This window comes from Panthera leo, chromosome E2 (assembly GCF_018350215.1).
Source record: "Panthera leo isolate Ple1 chromosome E2, P.leo_Ple1_pat1.1, whole genome shotgun sequence".
In the NCBI taxonomy this organism is placed as follows: domain Eukaryota; kingdom Metazoa; phylum Chordata; class Mammalia; order Carnivora; family Felidae; genus Panthera; species Panthera leo.
The window spans coordinates 42696736-42717680 of NC_056693.1; the positions used below are offsets into that span (position 1 = coordinate 42696736).

Genomic DNA, 20945 nt, shown 5'->3' on the forward strand with positions numbered 1-20945 from the left:
ACAGAGCCCCACATGGGGCTCAAACTCACAAACTGTGAGGTCATGACCTGAGCTGAAGTCAGACATTTAACCAACTGAGCCACCCAGGAGCACCATCTAAGACATTTTTTTAAACCTCTATTTCAAGTTACAGGTTTAAAAGAGGAATTAAAACCTCAATGCATTTTCCTGGATCATCTTAAAAATTTTCATTTCTCTTTTCCTTTTAGATACTATTTTTTTTAATAAAGTTTATTTTGAGAGAGGGCGGGGGAGGGACAGAGAGAGAGGGAGAAGAGAATGCCAAGCAGGCTTCGTGCTGTCAGCACACAGCCCAGTGTGGAGCCTGAATTCACAAACCATGAGATTGTGACCTAAGCTGAAATCAAGAGTCAGATGCTCAACCAACTGAGCCACCCAGGCGCCCCGATACTATTTTTCTTTATATGGAAAGCTATGAAAGAGCTGCTTGAATATAAATATTTTAACAAATACACCTCAGTTTCTAGAAAGGCATTAGTCAGAAAACTGCTTAAAAGAACATTTACAAAGTTAAGAAAATAATTGCATGATACACAAAATTAAACCGAACATGAATTTGGGTTTAGAAATTTTGAACAACTGACTTTGGAATCATAGACCAAACATAAAAATTAATTTTAAAAAAAGCCATTAGGTGGGGCATCTGGGTGGTGCAGACTGCTAACCGTCTGACTTCAGCTCAGGTCATGATCTCACAGTTCGTGGTTCAAACCCTGCATCGGGCTCTGTGCTATCAGCTCAGAGCCTGCTTCGGATTCTGTGTCTCCCCCTCTCTCTATCCCTCCCCCTCTCACACTCTGTGTCTCTCTCTCTCAAAACTAAATAAACATTTAAAAAATTTTTTTTGAATTTAAAAAAACAGGCACAATTTGTTGAAAATTAAAAGATTTAGGGACATCTGAGTGGCTCAATCGGCTAAGCATCCAACTCTTGGTATCAGCTCAGGTCATAATCTCATGATTTGTGAGTTCAAACTCCATGTCCAGCTCTGCATTGACAGCACAGAGTCTGCTTCGGATTCTGTCTCACCCTCCTCTCTGCCTCTCTCTCTCTCTCTCCCTCTCTCTCTCTCTCTCTCTCTCAAAATAAATAAACTTTAAAAAGTTGTTTTGATGTTTATTTATTTTGAGAGAGAGAGAAAGAGACAGAATGCAAGTGGGGGAGGGTCAGAGAGGGAGACACAGAATCTGAAGCAGGCTCTAGGCTCTGAACTGTTAACACAGAGCCTGATGTGCGGGGCTTGAACTCACGAACCGTGAGATCGTGACCTGAGCTGAAGTCAGATGCTTAACCAACTGAGCCCCCCAGGTGCCCCATAAATAAACTTTAAAAAAAAAGTTAAAAAATTAAAAGACTCATAAAAAGTAACAAAATTATTCTAACGTTCATAAAATTTATCCCCAACTCTCACCACATTGTGATAAGTCAAAGAAAATGAGTAAAGTCATATATAAGTTTCCAAATTTTTCCATGATACACTCACAAAATTACCAACACATAAAAAACCAATGTTAGTAAATATTCTTTTTGACAAGTTCCTCTAAAGTGCCCTTGTGGGGTAACTAGACTTTCTATGACTTTTCTCCCCAACCAGGTTAACTTCTTAAAGTTCCTCATCCTTTACCTCTTCAATATGTTCACAGTTCTTATACAGAACTCTCAGTGCACATGGTCAGTGCTCAGTACAGATCTGTTGAATAAATGTTTATCCCATTTGTAAGGCCTTTCCCTATTAACCATAGGCCATGTGTGTGACTCAGGTCATTAATATGTTCTGCTTCACAGTTGTCAGATATGACAGCATTAGCTAATTATCATCTATAGTTTTTTGTATCAGAAGAGCCAATGATTGAGAAATAACTTGGCTGTTTTCAGCTTTCTTGAAATCCATGAGACCATACAAAAAAGATTGGTAGAGGGGCGCCTGCGTGGCTCAGTTGGTTGAGCATCTGATTCTTGATTTAGACTCAGGTCATTATCTCACGGTTTGTGAGTTCAAGCCCCACATCAGGCTCTGTGCTGACAGTGCAAAGCCTGCTTGGAATTCTGTCTCCCTTGTTCTCTGCCTCTCCCCAACTTGCACGTGCGTGCTCTCTCAAAATAAATAAAAATAAACTTAAATATAAAAATATAAATATCTGAATGAATAAAAAAATAATTGTGAATTTTACTGGGCAGATCTAGCCATCTTTCTAGATAAGAATCTCACTAAATAAAAGTATGTTTGGGGCATCTGGCTCAGTCAGTTAAGTGTCTGACTCTTGATTACTCCTCAGGTCATGATCTCAGGGTTAGTGGGGTCGAGCCCCCAGTTGGGCTCTGTGCTGGGCATGGAGGCTGCTTAAGATTCTCTCTCTCTCCCTCTGCCCCTCCCCCATCCCTATGTGTGGGCATGAACTCTCTCTCTCTCAAAATAAATAAACATTTAAACATTTATCTTAAGTACTGGGTCCAACAATAACATTTAACATATAACATTTAAAATGTTACAGAACAAAAAATAAATAAAATGTTACAGAACATTTAAGTTTATCATATATTAACGTACTAAATATAAGCTTATGAGTTACAATTTTAAAAATACCCATTTTATGGTATGTAATAACTTTAAAAATGTTTTGTGGGGCTCCTGGGTGGCTTAGTCAGTTAAGCATCTGACTCTGTTTTGGCTTAGGTCATGATCTCATGGTTTCATGAGTTTGAGCCTTATATTGGGCTCTGAACTGACAGTGCAGAGCCTGCTTGAGATTCTCTCTCTCTCCCTCTCTCTGCCTCTCCCCCACTCACACTTTCTCTGTCTCTCTAAAAAATGAATTAAAGAATTTTTTGCAATGTTTTGCAAGTTTCATCTTTTTATATTACATACTGTAATATATTGAGTCATAGACTTAAGTTTTCTTCTAAAACTCTCTACAGAAAACTATGATTGAATATACCATTATCTTTTAAATTATCCTTGAATATACTACCATATTTGCCTTGGACATAAATAATATTCTATTCAAATCCAAACCAAGATGAACCCATCTCTTTTCTTGTAAAAAAATTTTTTTAATGTTTGTTTATTTTTTGAGAGAGTGCACATGCACACAAGTGGGGGAGGGGCAGAGAGAGAGGGAGACACAGAATCTGAAGCAGGCTCCAGGCTCTGAGCTATCAACACAGAGCCCAAAGCAGGGCTTGAACTCACAAACTGTGAGATCATGACCTGAGCTGAAGTCAAACGCTTAACGACTGAACCACCCAGGGGCTCCTTTTTTCTTTTTTTAAATGTTAACACTTTAAATATTCCAGATTCTTACTTCCCTTATTGTGTAAGAATGACAAATGGTTGTGTGTGTGTGTGTTCTTTTTTTTCTTGAGCCTCTCTCTAGTGACCTGGGCAGTTTGCATGGTTTGCCAGGGAACCACAGTCCCCTGATTTCTGCCAGAACTTCCCATGTGGCCACTGTCCTCAGACAGCTCTTGGAGCTTGTGGATAAGCACTGGAATGGCTCTGGTTCCCTCCTCCTTAACAAGAAGTTTCTTGGTAAGTGAATGCATTTTCAGCTTCTGGAGAAGAACTCAGACCTTGGTTCCTCTCTATGTTCCTACAAAAGCCACCAAGCCCCCTTAAGTTGCAAGGAAAATTGTTCTCATGAGCCCTTACTAAAATTTCTCAGTGGCATGGTAATTGACAAATCTGTATTTTTTCTCATAATCTTCCCTGTTGGTTTTATCAACACTCTTCCCTCATGTACTAATTGTTTTGTCCCTTCTGTGACTTTTTTGGTAATCTCTGGGTAATATGTAGAGCAACAAGATGTAAAACAGCATGGTAGTGTTAATGATTACAAAAGGATTTTATGATCCTTGGGACAGTGAATACAACAAAAATTGGGTTTGATCATCAGAATTCTGAGATGCCTGTTGAAATGTTATGATTTGAAAAATTTGAATGAGTAAAGGACTTGGACTCTTTCCAGGGCTTCTTTTTTAGGAACTTGGGGGAAAAAGTCATTCTGCAAATGGTGCCCCAAGTGTTTATTTGTTGCTTAATGGAAGAAAAGTTCAAGGAGCTTTTGTTGGTGGTAAACATTTAGGAAAAAGTAGAAACTTTAAAGTTGTTTGGGCTTAATTTTTCTAATTTAAATGTCTAAAGGGACATATAGGAAAAAAGTTACTTTCCTTCCCACATTGGCTGTTTGCTCTCATTTTGTAGGAAATTATCCTCAGGAGCCACTCATCATTGACTAGAGAATAGCAGAGGGTATTGAGGGTCTACTCATGAGGGTCTTCTATTGTTTCTCCACAGAGGACATGGGATAGAATTTCTTATCCATTATGAAACACCTCTTACAGCCACTTACTAAATTATATTTTTTAATTTTTTTAAGTTTATTTATTTTGAGAGAGAGAGAGAGAGCACAATCAGGGGAGGGCTGGGGGTGGGGGAGAGAATCCCAAGCAGGCTCCATGCTGTCAGCACAGAGCCTGATGCGGGGCTCAATTCCATGAACCATGAGATCATGACTGAGCCAAAATCAAGAGTCGGACGTTTAACCGACTGAGCCACCCAGGCGCCCCTAAATTCTTATCAAAAGGAAATATTAGATTACTGTGTTTGTCCTACAGAGCTTGTAGTTATTGATTAGGAATTCTGTGCTTTAGTTTTTAAGATTGGCCCGTGTGCCCAACCTGAATTTTTGGCAGGTCCTGCCCGAGATTTACTTCTGACTTTGGTAGTCCCTGCTCCTTCCCAGCAGTGGTGTCACTCGCATCCTGAAGACACATCAAAAACCTTCCACAGCAGAGAGATGGAACTGAAGGAGGCTGGGCAGGTGGTCCCTAATGACATGGTACGCCTCACTCATCTTCCTTTCCTACTCTTCCTTTACTAGAAAAGAACAGAGCAACAAGACTAGAGCAGCTTTGTGCCATAAAGGTCATCACCATGGACCTAGATGTTCCTGAACCAAAATACAGAGAAGTCAGTCTGGGAAAATCAGGAACACAAAACTTTTTGCCAGCATAGGGACAACTTGGAAGTTCTGCAGGGATAACTCCCTACTCTAGCCCTATTCTAAAAATTCTAAAGAAAGACTTGGAAAAAGGGGGAAAAATGACCCTAGAATGAAAATACTTAGGTTCATACTTTGGAAGATTATGGTTTAATTCTAATGAGGGAAGATAGATGTCTTGGGGATTGTCTTTCCTCCCTTCTGATGGAACAGAGAGTCCTACCCGGGAGCCATTCCTAGAGCATCAGGCTATTGACTTTGGGAAATGAAGAAGGGACTTATATCCTTAGGCTTTCCCCCGCTTTTCTTAACATCAGAGAATTTTCACATACCAAATTGAGTTTCTAGAAACTTTAGATAAGTGACTCAGAATGCTGGCCACTGGTCAAAAGAAGCCCTTGTTCTGTAAGAGTAGTGGATAACTTACAGGAAAGATTGCAACTCCAAGTAGTGCTCATGTTTACCAGTGAATTAAAATTCTAATGAGAAAGAGAGATGCTGACCTCCATTCAGTTCATCACTAAACAGAGAAAAGTGTCTTTTAGTCTTCTAAAAGCACTCCTCAGAATTTCAGATTCTTAATGTACTTGTATTTTGTTTTCTGATCTAAAGGAAAGTTTGAAGCAAAAACTGGTCAGAGTGCTAGAGGAAAACCTCATTTTGTCAGAAAAAATCCAGCAGTTGGAGGAAGGTGCTGCCACCTCAATTGTGAGTGGGCACCAGCCCCACACTTATGGTGAGTTCAGGAAAGCAACATGTGGTGTGTTTATAGATGACCCATTTAATTAGCTTCATCATCTAGAGGTCACATGGAAACAATCATCTTGCCTCAGAGAGCTGTAATGCAAGTGGCTTGTGTTACCTTATGAACCTGTCAGTGTAAAGCAAGTGCAGATGTTATTATTTTTTTTTAACATTTATTTATTTTTGAGACAGAGACAGAGCATGAACGGGGGAGGGTCAGAGAGAGGGAGATACAGAATCTGAAACAGGCTCCAGGCTCTGAGCTGTCAGCACAGAGCCCAACGCGGGGCTCGAACTCACAGACCGCGAGACCATGACCTGAGCGGAAGTCGGCCGTTTAACCGACTGAGCCACCCAGGCGCCCCTATCATTTTTGATATTGACACTTTCTGATTATAGAAGAAGATCATGTTCTATGAGCACCTGCCTGGCTCAGTCAGTAGAGCATGCCATCTTGATCTTGGGGTTGTGCGTTCCAGCCCCACACTGGGTATAGAGATTTACTTAAAAAAAAAAAAAAAAAAAAAGATCATGTTCTTTATAGAAAGACTGAAAAATATAAGAAAAATATAACCCCATTATCCTGAAATAACTGCCACTTTTATTTTTCATATATTTTCTTTCACCATACCCCTATACATATATTTTTTCAACTTAAAATTAAATTTTGTGAGGGGCAGCTGGCTGGCTCAGTTGGTAGAATATGGTACTCTTGATATTGGGGTTGTGAGTTTGAGCCCCACGTTGGGTGTAGAGATTACTTAAAAATAAAATCTTGAAAAAGATAAATAAAATTTGTGACTTGATTTTTTTTAAGTTTATTTACTTGGAGAGAGTGGGGGAGGAGCAGAGAGAGGGAGAGAGAGAATCCCAAGCAGGCTCAGCACTGTCAGTGAAGAACCTGATGCACAGCTTAAACTCACAAACTGTGAGACCATGACCTGAGCCAAATTCCAGAGTTGGTTGCTTAACCAACTGAGCCACCCAGGCACCCCAGTGACTTGATGTTTTAAAAACTAAGTTACATGCAATAAAATGCACACATTTTAAGTTTGATGAGTTTTGACAAATACATACACTCTTTTAATTTCATCCCAATCAAAATATAGAACATTTCTGTTTCTCCAGAAAGTTCCCTGAGACCCTTGTGCAGTGAGTTTCCCCTACTCTCTACCCTAGGCAATTACCAATCTGATTTTTACATCCTAATGTTATTAATTTAATAGCAAAGGCATTTCATATAATATCACATAAATAATTCTAAAGAATTTCCAAACATTCAGAAGACTTGAAATGAAATGCTTGAATGAAGACCTGAGTGGAAATGCTTCTCTGAAATTGTCTCTTCCCTTCTGATGGAGCTGAGAGTCTTAATATTCATGCTATGATAAATAGTGCAGCTGTTTATGTACATAAATTTCACACTGTTTTCCTAGGAGACATTCCTAGAAGTAGAATTAGTAGGTCAAAATATGTGGACATTTTTGAGGTTTTTGTTGCATATTATCAAACCACTCCCAAGCAAGGTTATTTCACATCAGCAGTGAGTGTATTTAAATGCCATTTTCACTCCATCCTTGCCCACACTCAGGTTTTTTTGTGTATTTTTTTTCTTTTTTTTTCCATTGTGATAAGTGAAAATTAATATCTCACTGACATCTTGATTTGTACTACTTTATTATTAGCATAGTTTAGACCATAATTTTATTTTTTAAATATTTTTTGAGGGGGTGGGTAGAGAGAGAGAGAGAATACCATGAGGTGCAGAGAGAGAGGGAGAGAGAGTGCAGAGCCCTGAGTGGGGCTCGAGCTCACAAACCATGAGATCATGACCTGAGCCAAAGTCAGATGCTTAAGCTACTGAGCCACCCAGGTGGCCCAGGCCAGTATCTTAGATAAAGTCTACCCTTGACATTAAACCTCTAGCTCAGCACCCCTAAGCAAACATTATGGGCATTTGGATTTATATGAGGAACTTGATTTGGAAGTCTGCACAGAATTTCTAGAATTGAAACTCATCACTGTCTGATTCTCTCAAGCCTGAATAATTGAGATTTCTCCACTTACCTGTTCTGAAAATAAACAGATGCTCACTAGATACCTACTTTCAATCACCCATGAGACCCAGTACTGTATTTTACCTTACTGGTGATAAATAAAGCTATTGCAGCCCTATTTTCCACCTTCTGGAACGTTGCCACTCAAAGGGTGAGTCATAGATCAGAAACATTAGCTTCACCTGGGAGCTTAGACATGTAGAATATTGGACTTCATCTCAGACCTACTGAATCAGAATCTGTTTTTAACAAGATCCCCAGGTGTAAGCATATTAATGTTTAAGAAGTACTGTTCTAGAAGACTGACTTCCTTAGGACCAGAGTTCCTGCGCTTTTACCTACTTCATTAAAAAAACCCCAAAAACCTTTTTTTTTTTTAATGTTTTTTTTGAAAGACAGAGTGCGAGTGGGGGAGGGACAGAGAGAGGGAGACACAGAATCTGAAGCAGGCTCTGGGCTCTGAGCTGTTAGCACAGAGCTCGATGGGGGGCTCAAACTCATGAACTGCGAGATCATGACCTGAGCCAAAGTCGGATGCTTAACCGACTAAGCCACCCAGGTACCCCATCTACTTCATTTTTGCAGGCAGTGGTAACATAGTTGGGGACCTAGGTATGAATGTCTTGACTACAAATTCAGTTTCTGTAAGTGCTCAGTGCCTGTAAGCACTATGTGCCTGACACAGTTCTAGATGTTTTCACATATACTATAGAGAGTGAAGGATATACATACATTCACAAACTAAAATGGAGAATACAGAGATACCTAATATGTGTTAACTATGCTAAGTGAGGATTGGATCCTCACAACAGTGGTGGGGTAGGGTTATTGCTCTAGTGAAACTCAGAAAAATAAACTAACATGGGGTGCCTGGTTGGCTCAGTCGGTTAAGCGTCTGACTTCGGCTCAGGTCATGATCTCACGGTCTGTGAGTTTGAGCCCTGCGTTGGGCTCTGTGCTGACAGCTCAGAGCCTGGAGCCTGTTTCAGATTCTGTGTCTCCCTCTCTCTCTGACCTTCCCCCGTTCATGCTCTGTCTCTCTCTGTCTCAAAAATAAATAAACGTTTAAAAAAAAAAGAAAAGAAAAATAAACTAACATGCAATATTAAATGGTTGAATTTTAATTCAGGTTGGATACTCCAACCACTGTATCCACTGTCTCTAAGGGAGGGAATAGTGAATGGAGTGTGGAGGTATGTGCAGAATTGGGGCCCCCAATTCTTTAAGATGTCCACCTGATTGCTTAAGCTCTGCTCGAAGATAGTAGCTTGGAATTTTGTTCACATCTGGCTCCTGTACCCTTTGCAGATGATCTTCTGCGCAAAAACCAACAGCTGACCATGCAGGTGGCTTGCCTCAACCAGGAGCTTGCCCAGCTGAAAAAGCTGGAGGAGACAGTGGCCCTTCTCCATGAAAGTCAAAGGTAGGAGAGGGTGTATCTAGCTCACTTCTAGAAGCCAATATTTACTTTCCTTTATCTATTTTGTCTTATTTGATAAGTTAATACCTATATACTTTTCAAATTAACTTCATTCTGTGTGTAATCTCATGTATCTAGACGTATCTGTGTGTAAACTTCCTATATTCCAGGACACACAAGAGACTAAAGATCTTTGCTGGCTTTAGTAGGTCACAACACCTCAATAATAAGTAGTTTCTCACTGGATCCAATAGGTCCCAGGTTTGAGTCAGCTAGCTTTCCTTGGTCACTATGTGCCCCTAAAACCAGCCATCTGTCTCTTCTGGAAAATGCCTGCCTCCTAATGGTCTCAGAAGAGACATCAAGCACTTAGGAAGAGTGGTTGAATGTCCAATGTATGTGTTCTCTTCAGAGCTGCTCAACAGTATCAGCCTCTTCAAAGAACAGTACCCTCAACATGCCAGCTAGACAAATCAGAAGAGGCCTCAAGTCTTTTGGTACATTTACAGAAGTTCTTGACATTTTGATTTGCAAAACACCTTCACTATGACTTTCAATGAAGTTTAAATATAAGAACCCCATCCCCAAACCTTTGTCCCCAAACTTCACTTCCTGAGTAGCTAGTGAATTAGGATAGCTTCATATTCAGAGGATTAGACCCAGACCCATTCTAGATGGCTTTTTTTTAAACTTTCCATTATAGTTATTTCAATACATACAAAGGTAGAGGAAGTAGAATCAAATCATCCTTCTCAAACTGGGGTATTAGAATCACCTGAAAAACTTGTTGAAATGCAGATTCCTGGGTCCCTACCCCCAGAGTTTCTGATTCAGCAGGTCTGGGGTGGGGACAGAGAATTTACATTCTAATAAGTTTCCAGGTGATGCTGTTGTTGTTGATTTGGGGATCACATTTTGAGAACATTAGGGTATATCTCAAAGTGATGTACAAATTGCTATATCTTAAAGTAATTCTTCTGTGGAGGACACCTGGGTGGATCAGTCCATTAAGCGTCCGACTTCGGCTCAGGTCATGATCTCCTGGTTTGTGAGTTAGAGCCCCGCGTCAGGCTCTGTGCTGACAGCTCAGAGCCTGGAGCCTGTTTCAGATTCTGTGTCTCCCTTTCTCTCTGCCCCTCCCCGTTCACGCTCTGTCTCTCTCTCTCAAAAATAAATATTAAGGGGCGCCTGGGTGGCTCAGTCAGTTGAGCGTCCGACTTCGGCTCAGGTCACGATCTCACGGTTTGTGGGTTTGAGCCCCGTGTCAGGCTCTGTACTGACAGCTTGGAGCCTGGAGCCTGCTTCAGATTCTGTGTGTCCCTCTCTCTCTGCCCCTCCCCTGCTCATGCTCTGTCTCTCTCTGTCTCTCAAAAGTGAATAAAGATTTAAAAAAAGTTTTGTGGTTTTTTTTTTAATTTTTTTTTTTAACGTTTTATTTTATTTTTGAGACAGAGACAGAGCATGAACGGGGGAGGGGCAGAGAGAGAGAGGGAGACACAGAATCCGAAGCAGGCTCCAGGCTCTGAGCCATCAGCCCAGAGCCCGACGCGGGGCTCGAACTCACGGACCGCGAGATCGTGACCTGAGCTGAAGTCGGCCGCTTAACCGACTGAGCCACCCAGGCGCCCCTAAAAAAAGTTTTAAAATAAAATAAATAAACATTAAAATATTTTTGAAAGAAATAATTCTGCATGTTGTTAAACCATCAATTCAATATATAGCTTTAATTTGTTTCATTTTGCTTTTGATTCATAAGCAATTTTCAAATTATTTTTATTTAATCTTGTTTTATTTTTTTTAACATTTATTTATTTTTGAGAGACAGAAAGAGACAGAGCATGGGCAGGGGAGGGACAGAGAGAGAGGGAGACAGAATCCGAAGCAGGTTCCAGACTCTGAGCTGTTAGCACCGAGTCCGACGCAGGGCTCAAACTCACAAACTATGAGATCATGACCTGAGCCGAAGTCAGACTCTTAACCGACTAAAGCACCCAGGCACCGCAATCTTGTTTTATAATTATGTAAAACATTTACATGGTTCCAAAGTCAAATCTACAAAATAAGATAAATTCAGACAAATATAAAAAGTAAGCATAGTGTTGTTTTAACTTTTATCTTAGAAATCAGTTGACAGTAGTGTATAGAGTTAGTTCTCATTCATTTTTATAACTGCATAGGACTAGGACTCCACTCTGCATTTATTTAATTAGTCCTCTATTGACAGACATTTAGATTGACAGTATTTTTGCTATTATAAACAGTGTTGCAATGAATAGCATTGTGCATGCATTTTTTTTTTTTTTTGGCTAGTCTCTGATAGCTTTTAATATTACATAGTAATACAGAGCTCAAGAATACAGTCATGACTAACACCATTAGTTAATTAATATCCTGCAAACACAGGATAGATTAGAAGAAGTAGAAGTTAAGATCTGGGGATAGAAATTAGAGGCCTGGTCAGATGCCAATCTTCCAGTGCTTCTACTTACCTCATCATGAAAGTGCTTTAGAAAGGATAGAACAATCACTATATAAAATGTGAACTATGTTATTGCTACAGTCAGTCTGGAACATAATCAAACAGAACTGTAATGAAGAAAGAAACTGTCAGCCTGCCTCTAAAATAACCCACTCATAAATCGGTCAGTTCTTTCTATTTAAAGATGTTACTTCATTTTATATTTGTCTTTAGTAAACATCTCAGGTCTGAATGGCATCTACTTTGCTTTTACGATTTCATGACTGTCTTTCCCTGCCTCCCCACCCGTGCCTCAGATCCCTGGTGGTAACTAATGAGTATCTGCTGCAGCAGCTGAATAAAGAGCAAAAAGGTTATTCTGGGAAAGCACTCCTGCCTCCCGAGAAGAGTCATCATTTGGGGAGATCGTCACCCTTTGGGAAAAGGACGCTGTCTTCCTCCTCACCAGTGGCACATGACACGGGTCAGTATCTAATACAGAGTGTTTCAGACTCTGTTCCAGAGCCTAGTTTATGGAGCTAGCGCTAAACACCTTCTCTGTGGCTTCCCTCTCAGCCCCAGGGGAGTGTCACTAGTGTCATTGCCACTAGTATGGTAGTATTTACCCACAAGATTAAGAGAAAATCTTATTCTGATTACATTGTATTGGTCCTTTTTATTTCTCTTTTTATCTCCTCCCATCAAGTCTTTCTTTCTTCCTGCCCTCAGAAATAGTTGGCACTTAATCCTAGGCATCATATCACATAGAAACATTTGGTTAAAAATGTCTTGGCACTTGTGCCTGGGTGGCTCAGTTGGTTAAGCATCTGGCTCGTGGTTTCAGCTCAGGTCATGATCTCACAGCTCGTGAGTTCAAGCCCCACATCAGCCTCCATGCTGATAGTGCAGAGCCTGCTTGGGATTCTCTTTCTCTGCCTCTCCTCTGTTTGCTCTCTCTCTCTCAAATAAATAAACTTAAAAGTGTGTGTGTGTGTGTGTGTGTGTGTGTGTGTGTGTGTGTACACACACACACACACACACACACACACACATACACAAAAGAGAAGAAACATTTGGCTAAAAATGTCAAAAAGGAAAAAAATCAGACATTTTTCTGAGTGTCACTTGAAACTATGTGGTAGAAGGTTTTAAAAGATCATCACTGGCCAGGTGTATTTTGTGTTAGAAGAAATTTCAGACAATGTATATTGATTGGCTCATCAATCATGTTTTGAGTTTCTTCCCACCATAGTGAAAAGGTGACAATGTCTGGTGTCAGCTTAGAAGCAGCCAACAGTTTAGTTGAGGAGATGAGCAAAACTCATGTGATGAAGCTCAAAGATTGGTATTGGTACGAAACAGGTCTAAATTCAAGCCCAGGGGTGCCTGAGTGGCTCAGTCAATTAAGTGTCTGACTCTCAATTTCAACTCAGGTCATGATCTCACAGGTTGAGAGTTCGAGCCCTGCATCTGGCTCTCTGCTGTCAGCACAGAGCCCACTTCGAATCCTCTGTCCCCCTCTCTCTCTGCCCTTCCCCGCTCACTTGCTCTCTCTCTCAAAACAAACATTAAAAAATATTTAAATACATACATACACACATGCCCAAAAATGCCCTAGAGAGAGAGGAGGGGAGGCAGAGGAAGGAATTCCCACTCTGGGGAATTGGAGAAGGCATCAGTGAGGACTTGTTGTTTGAGTGGAAGCTTGAAGAATGAGTACCATGGTAACAGAGGGGGTAGGCAGAGTCCCCCAGGCCAAGAATGCAGAGTAAAAGAGTCTGGAGCCCCTAGAGGGATTGTAGGGCAGGGAAGATGTGGGAGGAAATGTGCTGGGAGAATATATTAAATAGGGGAGCTGTCGTAGTCTGGGAGGTGTAGTGTCAAGAAATGTCCTCTTAAAGAAATGATCTTTTTTAAAAAAATTATTTAAAAATTTAAAAATAGTTTAATAAATTTAATTTATGATGAGTAGGAGCTAGGCTGCATGACTCCTTGAAGATTTTAGATTAGGAAAGCAAAGGAGTGACATTTGTGTTTGAGAAACTTTCTCTATAAGAGGAATGGATTGAGGACCATGTGGAGTAGGGGAGGACCAATGAGGAGTTAGAGATAAAAGAGAAGACTGGTGTGATCCAGACCAGAGATAAAGCTTCCGAATGTTAGCTCTGGGCTCACTTTACACATGAGTACCTTGCCTTTCAGACCTGAGACACAATGTTTCTTTTAATCCTGTTTAGTTGGGCATTTAAAAATCAGTGGTAGGGGTGCCTGGGTGGCTCAGTCAGTTAAGTGTCTGACTTCAGCTCAGGTCATGATCTTGTGGTTAATGGGTTCGAGTCCTGCATCAGGCTCTGTGCTGACAGCTCCAACTCAGAGCCTGGAGCCTGCTTCAGATTCTGTGTCTCCCTCTCTCTCTGCCCCTCCCTTGCTCACACTCTGTCTCTCAAAAGTAAATATTTTTTAAAAATTTTTAATCAGTGGTAAAGATAACAAAAGTGATTCTGCTTCAGGGTCACCCAGGTAGCTAGCTAATGTTGCTGGAGCATGTAAAGGGCGAAGGAGTGTCAGCCTAACTCCATGTTGTGCTTCTCTTCATCTCCAGGGTCATGTCAGAGAGAGAGACAGGTGGGAAGATTACACACTTATTTGCTCCTCTGACCCAGGTACTCTTCAGGGAAGGCAAGCTATTGCCACAGTAATGAGACATGAAGATCACAACCAAGTTCACACACTTCTGAGTTATAAATAAAATCCACAGGCCTCTGAATTTTATGGGGGTTCCCAAAAGGAGAATGTAGAGAGGAGCCCTAAGTTTCTTTGAGTTGCATGTCTTTGTAGAACCTAAAGTGAGCTCATACTCTGTGGAAATAGTAAGAACAACCCACTTTCCTACTTTTCTAGGCCTGTCTTGGCTCTGTTGAGAGGCCTCCAACAAGTCTAAGCCTTGCCCAGGTAGGGTAGCCTCAGGCAGTAGCCCTATAGCCCTGAGTTGTCATATTTCAGCGTCCCAGCACAGTACACAGGCCAACTTACTGGGCTAAACCACTGAGGGAAAAATAATGAATTTTCCCTCCAACTCCAGCTCTCCCTTTCTTGCCCTATGAATGTCTAATAATGCCAGACCCAGAACCTATTCAGGGTACCTCTAAGGAGGAGCAAACTGAGTCAGTCACCTTCTACCCTATTTTCTATTGTCACTGAAAGTGGCTAGCCCTGCCCCTCTCTAGGGTTGCTGGCTACTTCTGGGAAAGTCAGCTGTTTCTTAATTTCCCTATGTGGCCCTTGGTCTAGAAGGCAAGGGCAAGAATTGGTGGTGTCAAAGAAAGGGGCATAGAGTTGTTGCCCTGTGGGGCTAAGTGAGCTCAACATGGAGTGGGTGGAGTTTCTGGGCTCAGCCTGTTCTCTCTCTGGGCTGCTCTAAGCCACATTGCCAGCAGCTGAGCTGCTACTCCCCTATACATTGGATAGTATTCTCACCTGAGCTTAATAGCCTGGATCAAATTGCAATACAGTTAAATTCTTTTTCACTATGAAGATATTTTAGTAAATGAAGGCCAGAAGGATTTGGATTTCACTCTTACTGTACTCACTTAAGTAAGTTCACAATTCAGCAAATTCTACAGGGCTGGGGGAATCATTCGTCTTACTGTTTGCTGGTGGGAGAGGTAAAGCTCTCTGAAACTCTTCCCTGGGCAATGCAAAGCAACACAGTCAACTGAGTCAGGAGGAACCCACAGCTGTCAGCTGTTAGGCAAGGCTCTGCTGTGGCCAGGTGCTGACCTCCACTTTCTAATTCCCACCTTGTACCTGCAGTGTTCCTACCCCAAACCATACTATTCCTCTCCAACCCCACTCAAGGGACTCTGCCTAGGGCAGGGACATCCCAGAACAGCCTGTGGGATGAGGGAATGAACCCTTGTACTGCTTTGCCACCTTATCTGGATCAGAAAAGAAAGGTATTTGTGAGTATCTGTTAAGCCTTTTCTAGAACCCTTGGGAGCTGCCCACTCCTGGGCAGGCCCTAAGTCCCATCCAGTCTGCTTGTCAGCAGGAAAGAAGGAGAGTTGGCCCCAAAGCCTTGGGGTTGGGAATAGCTATGGCCTAACAACCAGGGCCTCACAGAAGAAAAAATGTTGATCTGGAAACTTCCAGGAGTCCTCAAGGACCAGAGATTTCTCTCCCTCCTCACAACATGGGATGTTGAACAGATGGGAGGGAATCAGCAAGAAGCCCCTTCACTGTCGGACACCCTGCTCACATGCCAAAGGCTGGTGTTGGATGCCAGGCTCTATCACTGGCCATCGAACTCCATTTTTGGAAATCATTGTTGGGGACTGCTGTGTTAGAGCCTGGCCTGGGAGGTAAGAGGCATGGTTCTTGGCTCTGTTCTGCAGAATTCCCCTCACTCTCTGGGCCTCAGTTTCCTCGGCTATAAAATTATGGAGTTGGACTATCCACTCTTGAAGGTTCTTGCTGCTCCTGCATTATCTGGTATTCTGAGCTGGACCCCAGAATGACTTACCTTGGTAGCCCCATCAAGTTGAGGACCTGTCAGCAGGCTTAGACTTGAGGCCTGGCACTGGACCCTGCCCAGCACCTTGGCCAGGCCTAGTCTGCTGTCTCATTCCTCTCTCCTAGAGAGGCCAAGACTGAGCCCTAATTGCAGGAGAGCAAGATATGATGTTAGGATTGTGGGTAAAGGCTGAGGTGAAAGGCTTTAGATTTCCCTAAGAAGCATCCTCAGGTAATTTGGCTCTGTGCTAATGGAAGGGACCTGGTATGTGTCGTCTTTTGGGCAGGGCTGCCAGTGGAAAGATCAGCAGAGTGTGATCTGCAAGCGGGTGGTAACACTGAGAGGTCAGCAGGGTGTGAATGTCATTATCCCCATTACCATATACCTGACCAGGTTATATTGGTACAAAAGGTATCTTTATTGAGGTCTGGGTAAGAATTAGGCACTTGGCCAGAGCAGCAGCTTAAATATGAGGCAAGCACGCAAGGGGTTAGCCATGCCCAGGGCTAGGTTGGGGCAGTGAGGCTACAGGCACAGACCCTCCCCAGACAACCAGAAGTCAGGGAGGGAAGGGGGAGGGGATGCAGAGCAGTCTGGGTCAGAGGTCTGGTGGGCTAGCCCTTGGGGCTGGGCAGGAAGCACTGGGTGGAGGTCCAGCAGGGATGGGACAGGGCTCTCTCGCTCCATGTGCCCTTTAGGCCCAGGCCTGAGCCTCTGCTGGGGGCAGCCATGCTGTGGGCCTTCCCAGGCCTTACTTCTTCACCTTTGCATCATAGGTGCCTGCGTTCTTGTAGGCACTCACATAGCCACTGTCATCCAGGATGTCCTGACGCCCAGCAATGCCCTTGCCCTTGCCGCTCTCGTCGAAGCGCTCCTTGTGGGAGCCTGTGTACTTGCTGGTGTCAGTCAGCCGTTCCACAGCACCTCCTGTCTTTGCTTTCTGTTTGGACAGAATTGTTCCTCCAAGGGCACCTGGCGTTGGGAAGCCCAGACCGCCGCCCCCAACTGTGATTCCCCATATCCCCCTCAGTGGCCACCCGAGACCAGCAGGGTACTTACGGTGACGCCCACATTGGCTGGTTCCTTGCCTGCCACCAGCTGGCAGATGGCATCGAAGGCTTCCTCCTTACTCTTCCCCTTGAATCGCTTCATTGCCAGCTCTTCTAGAGCCTTCTTGAACTCCTCATAGTTGATAACCCGAGCAGACTTTCCTCTGCAAGGTATGTGGACACCATGAGTTTTCCCCCTTCTCCATGTCTTCCCTGGTTCCAGCCTCCCAGTTCCCCACCTTCTGGGAACATCAGAAACAAGGACTGCCTGGGGCTCACTTGACTTTGGAGAAGACGATGTCGACATCGGTCCCTGTCACGGCCTTTCCATCAGCCACCTTGCAGTCCTTGCACAGCTTGGCCCAGTTCTTGCCATTCATCTCTTGCCCACTGGCCTTGGGGTCACCATGGATGGCAAACTTGCGGAAGCTTTCCTCCAGCCCAGCCACATCTGTGCTTGCTGCCATGCTACCCTGTGGGCGGGGGGGGGGGGGGGGGGGGGACCCACCTCAGTCACCTCCCAGCCAAGCTGCCTCTCCTCTCCCCAAGGCAGAGAACATCACTGCCTCTACCTCAAAACCTACCAAGGTCTGAGTTATGGGGCACTTATGCCACATACCCTCAGAGTTGGAGATGGAGTTGCCTGGGGAGAGGGGCCAGCACTCAGTGTGTCCCTGGGCCTCAGAGCCCCAAGGAGAAGCCCTGAAAGGTCCTGTCACTTAATGCCAGCCCTGGCTTAAGAGTGGAGTTCGGAAGGTGAAATCATGATGCCCACACCAGGCTGGGAACAGAGTGGCACTGTCCAGAAAGACTGTGAGGGCAACAGCTGGGGCCATGGCTTTGTCTGACCCTGGCACAAGGCCTGCTTGGGTGGAAGTGAGGGTGGCAGAGCAGGCGTCCCTCCCTGGGAGTTCCATGCCAAGCTAGGTCAGGGCCAGGCCAGGCTGCTGGTTGGACAGGTATTTAGTAAGGACAGGGTCTCTGTCAGAGTCATGAGGACCCAGAAAGACCCAGTCCATGCTGAGAAGGGAGCCAGATCATGGGCAGGGGTGCATGCCCTAGGCAGGGGTGCTGCTAGCCCAGCCAGGACCTTGTTACTATTTGCTGTTAAACAAAAACACGAGGGGAGCGGGAGTTTGGGGCTGGCCTGGCCACAGTTTGTGAAGCCTGGAGACAGTTGCTAAGGGAGGGTAGTACTGCTTGGAGAATGTTGCTAAGGGCAGGATGGTGTCAGGGCGGCTCAGGGAGAAGCTCCCAGTGTTGCTGGGCTGGGCTGGGCTAGGGAACAGGGGCCCACGGGTGGGGCACAGCAGCACTCCCAGTGCCTGGGGCACAACCGTGGCCTCCTGGTCCCTTGCCATCCATTTGGGGCTGTAACCTCCCAGTCTGTAGAGTTTAAGAGGAGCAGGTGATTAGGAGACTAGCCTGGGTAGGGGTTGTAGAGTTATCAACCCCCAGAGGCATGTTGGCAACTGCAGGTATGGCCTTGGTCCTGTAATCCTCACACCTATGCCCTATAGTGAAGCACACTTCCCCAGTGTCTACACCTTCAGTCTTCCATGGAAGCCCCTGGCCACACCCTGAGCACTGTCACACCAGTCCACACTCCCACAGCTGAATGCATGTAGCCCTGGCTCTCCACATTCTCAGCCTTATTCCCCCCACCACACCCTTAACCAGTCTCGGGACTGAGGGCCCGGACCATTTCCTCAGCACCCACGGCCACACATATACTAACAGCCCCGTACAGAAACCCGCCAATAATACTCTTAGCCCTGCAATAAAGTGTCCCTCCTACACCCCCCACAGCCTCCCTGCAGCCTCCTGCCCACACCTACAGCCCTGTACTGCAGCTATGACGTGTGACACAGCCCAGTATTGAGGCCTCCTTGACCACACCTTCAGACCTCCACTGCAGCTACACACACACCCCAGCCCTGGGACTAGGGCCCCCTATCCACATACCCACAGCCCTTACTGAGCCCCCTAAACAGAGCTTCACAACTCACCCCCTCTCTGTACACTTGTAGCCTCTGACCACATCCTTACACCCACAAGCCTTCTGGCCTCATGCTCAACCCTGCCCTGAAACCCCTCAGTGTCCAAACCCACAGACTTGCATTTCCAGACTCCCAGGTATTACACTGAGAGACCCCATGTTGAGACTCCCCGAACACACCCCAAACCTCCACTGCAGCCTCCTGAACACACCCTAAGTCATGTCCTCAGCAAACAGCTTCTACCTCTGCCTTTTATCCTAAGGCCTCCAGTTACCATAGCCTGGGCCCCTACAGAACTACACCCCCTTCCATTTACCACTGGCCTTAACAATGAAAGCCCCCTCCCAGTGACCATCCTCACTATCCCTAAGTTGCAATTTCTGGGCCTAGGGGTCCCCGCTATCCCCACATTGTCGCGACTCTATGGACCCACAATCCCAGGTTCACACAGCACTCCTCTTCCCTCTCTCTACACTCCAGCCTCCCACTACAGATCCAGAGACGCCACCCAACCGTAAAGTCTCGGGGAGATTTTGGGGCACAGATGCTTGTCCCAGACTGACTGACAGGATCCTGCATCCAGTGCTCAATCCTGTTATGGGAAGAAGGGATTCTTGGTACTGATTAGGTGGAGCCAGGTCGCAGGCCATAGTCCCAGGAGTCTGCAGGCCAAGGATGGAGCAGCCACACCCAAGAACTGGGGCCACCCGCGGACTCCCACTGGGACAGCTGGAGTCATCAATCAGCAGGGCAAGGAGGTGGGGGAGGAACGCTTGGGGCCCAGGGCAGGGCCGCTCAGCTGGTGTCCTCAGTTCGGTACCATCTGGGGTTGGGACCCCTTCCAGGGCGCTCCCACCCCACCCTCTTCCTTATTGTGCAGGATACTGATTAGAGTGGTCGGCGCTGTAGTCTCTTACCTTCTACCTCGTGGCTGCTCCTACCGTGCTCGTTCGATGGACAGAAGGACGCAAGAATGGACCGACGGACGCGGGAGACCAAGGCGGCTCCGCAGCTCTGCTCCCTGCCGGCTCCAGGGAGGGACTGCAGCCTGGGCGGTTCCGCCGTATTATCCCCTGTTTCTCGGTCTCCATAGAGACGGCGAGTCCCACCCCCGGGGCTGTCTCGGCGGGAGAATGACCAAGGTCACGCTGGCCCCACCCACCGGACCCCTCCCCCTCTGCGCTCAGCGGGGGCGGAGCTGCTGCGATATCATCATCCCCGCAGCTCGCAGGGCAGCTCCACGGCCTTCACGCCCGTTGGAGACCAGCCCTCCGCAGCTCTGGACGTCCTCGGATGAACCCCTAACGGGAAAAGAGCCTCATCTGGGGCTTTGCCCAAAGTTCAAGGCAGGCCCCCACCTCCATAGGGAAGATGAAGATTCCCAGAGCGGCAACTGAAGGCCGTTTGGGAACAGGAGCGGGAGCCAGAGTGAAGGGGGGCGGGGGGGGGGGAGGGGGGCAGAGGGCTGGCAGAAGAGCGAGAAAGTCCTTCCTCTCAATGGCAGTGGGTTCTAGAGCTGGCTCAAGGCCACAGCTCTCCAAATAATGTGTGGCATCCCCAGGCCACAACTCAAGAGCACTGAGAGCAGGAGGGACCAATGCACTAATCACGAATCCCCAAGCCCACCGACAGTAATCCCAACATCAGGAAGAAGTTTAAAGACTTCTGGGGTCTTCTATTCCC

The 20945-nt window shown here is 45.2% G+C and overlaps 2 protein-coding genes across 13 annotated transcripts in view; one reads left to right on the forward strand and one right to left on the reverse strand.

Annotated features, from left to right (window-relative positions):
* LRRC36 (leucine rich repeat containing 36) overlaps nt 1–20229 on the forward strand; it is a 58463-nt gene extending 38234 nt beyond the window's left edge. For 4 of the 12 annotated variants that reach the window (XM_042918114.1, XM_042918124.1, XM_042918125.1 and 1 more), the window contains 7 exons: nt 3385–3550; nt 4672–4859; nt 5634–5757; nt 9131–9245; nt 12018–12184; nt 15853–16061; nt 17166–17240. In XM_042918114.1, the coding sequence (XP_042774048.1) occupies nt 3385–3550; nt 4672–4859; nt 5634–5757; nt 9131–9245; nt 12018–12184; nt 15853–16046 (954 nt within the window). In that variant the 3' untranslated portion in view covers nt 16047–16061; nt 17166–17240. Of the gene's footprint in view, nt 1–3384; nt 3551–4671; nt 4860–5633; nt 5758–9130; nt 9246–12017; nt 12357–14302; nt 14512–15852; nt 16062–17165; nt 17256–20142 lie in introns of those variants that run through there. The other 8 variants (XM_042918115.1, XM_042918121.1, XM_042918116.1 and 5 more) reach the window with 8 other exon arrangements.
* On the reverse strand, nt 16611–20267 carry TPPP3 (tubulin polymerization promoting protein family member 3). The gene is made up of 4 exons (XM_042918133.1): nt 20180–20267; nt 17542–17735; nt 17273–17426; nt 16611–17153 (listed from the first exon to the last, which is right to left on the reverse strand). The coding sequence occupies exons 2-4, from the start codon at nt 17727–17729 to the stop codon at nt 16965–16967; spliced, it is 531 nt and encodes a 176-aa protein (XP_042774067.1). The 5' UTR covers nt 17730–17735; nt 20180–20267; the 3' UTR covers nt 16611–16964.
* Between the last annotated feature and the right edge of the window lie 678 nt (nt 20268–20945).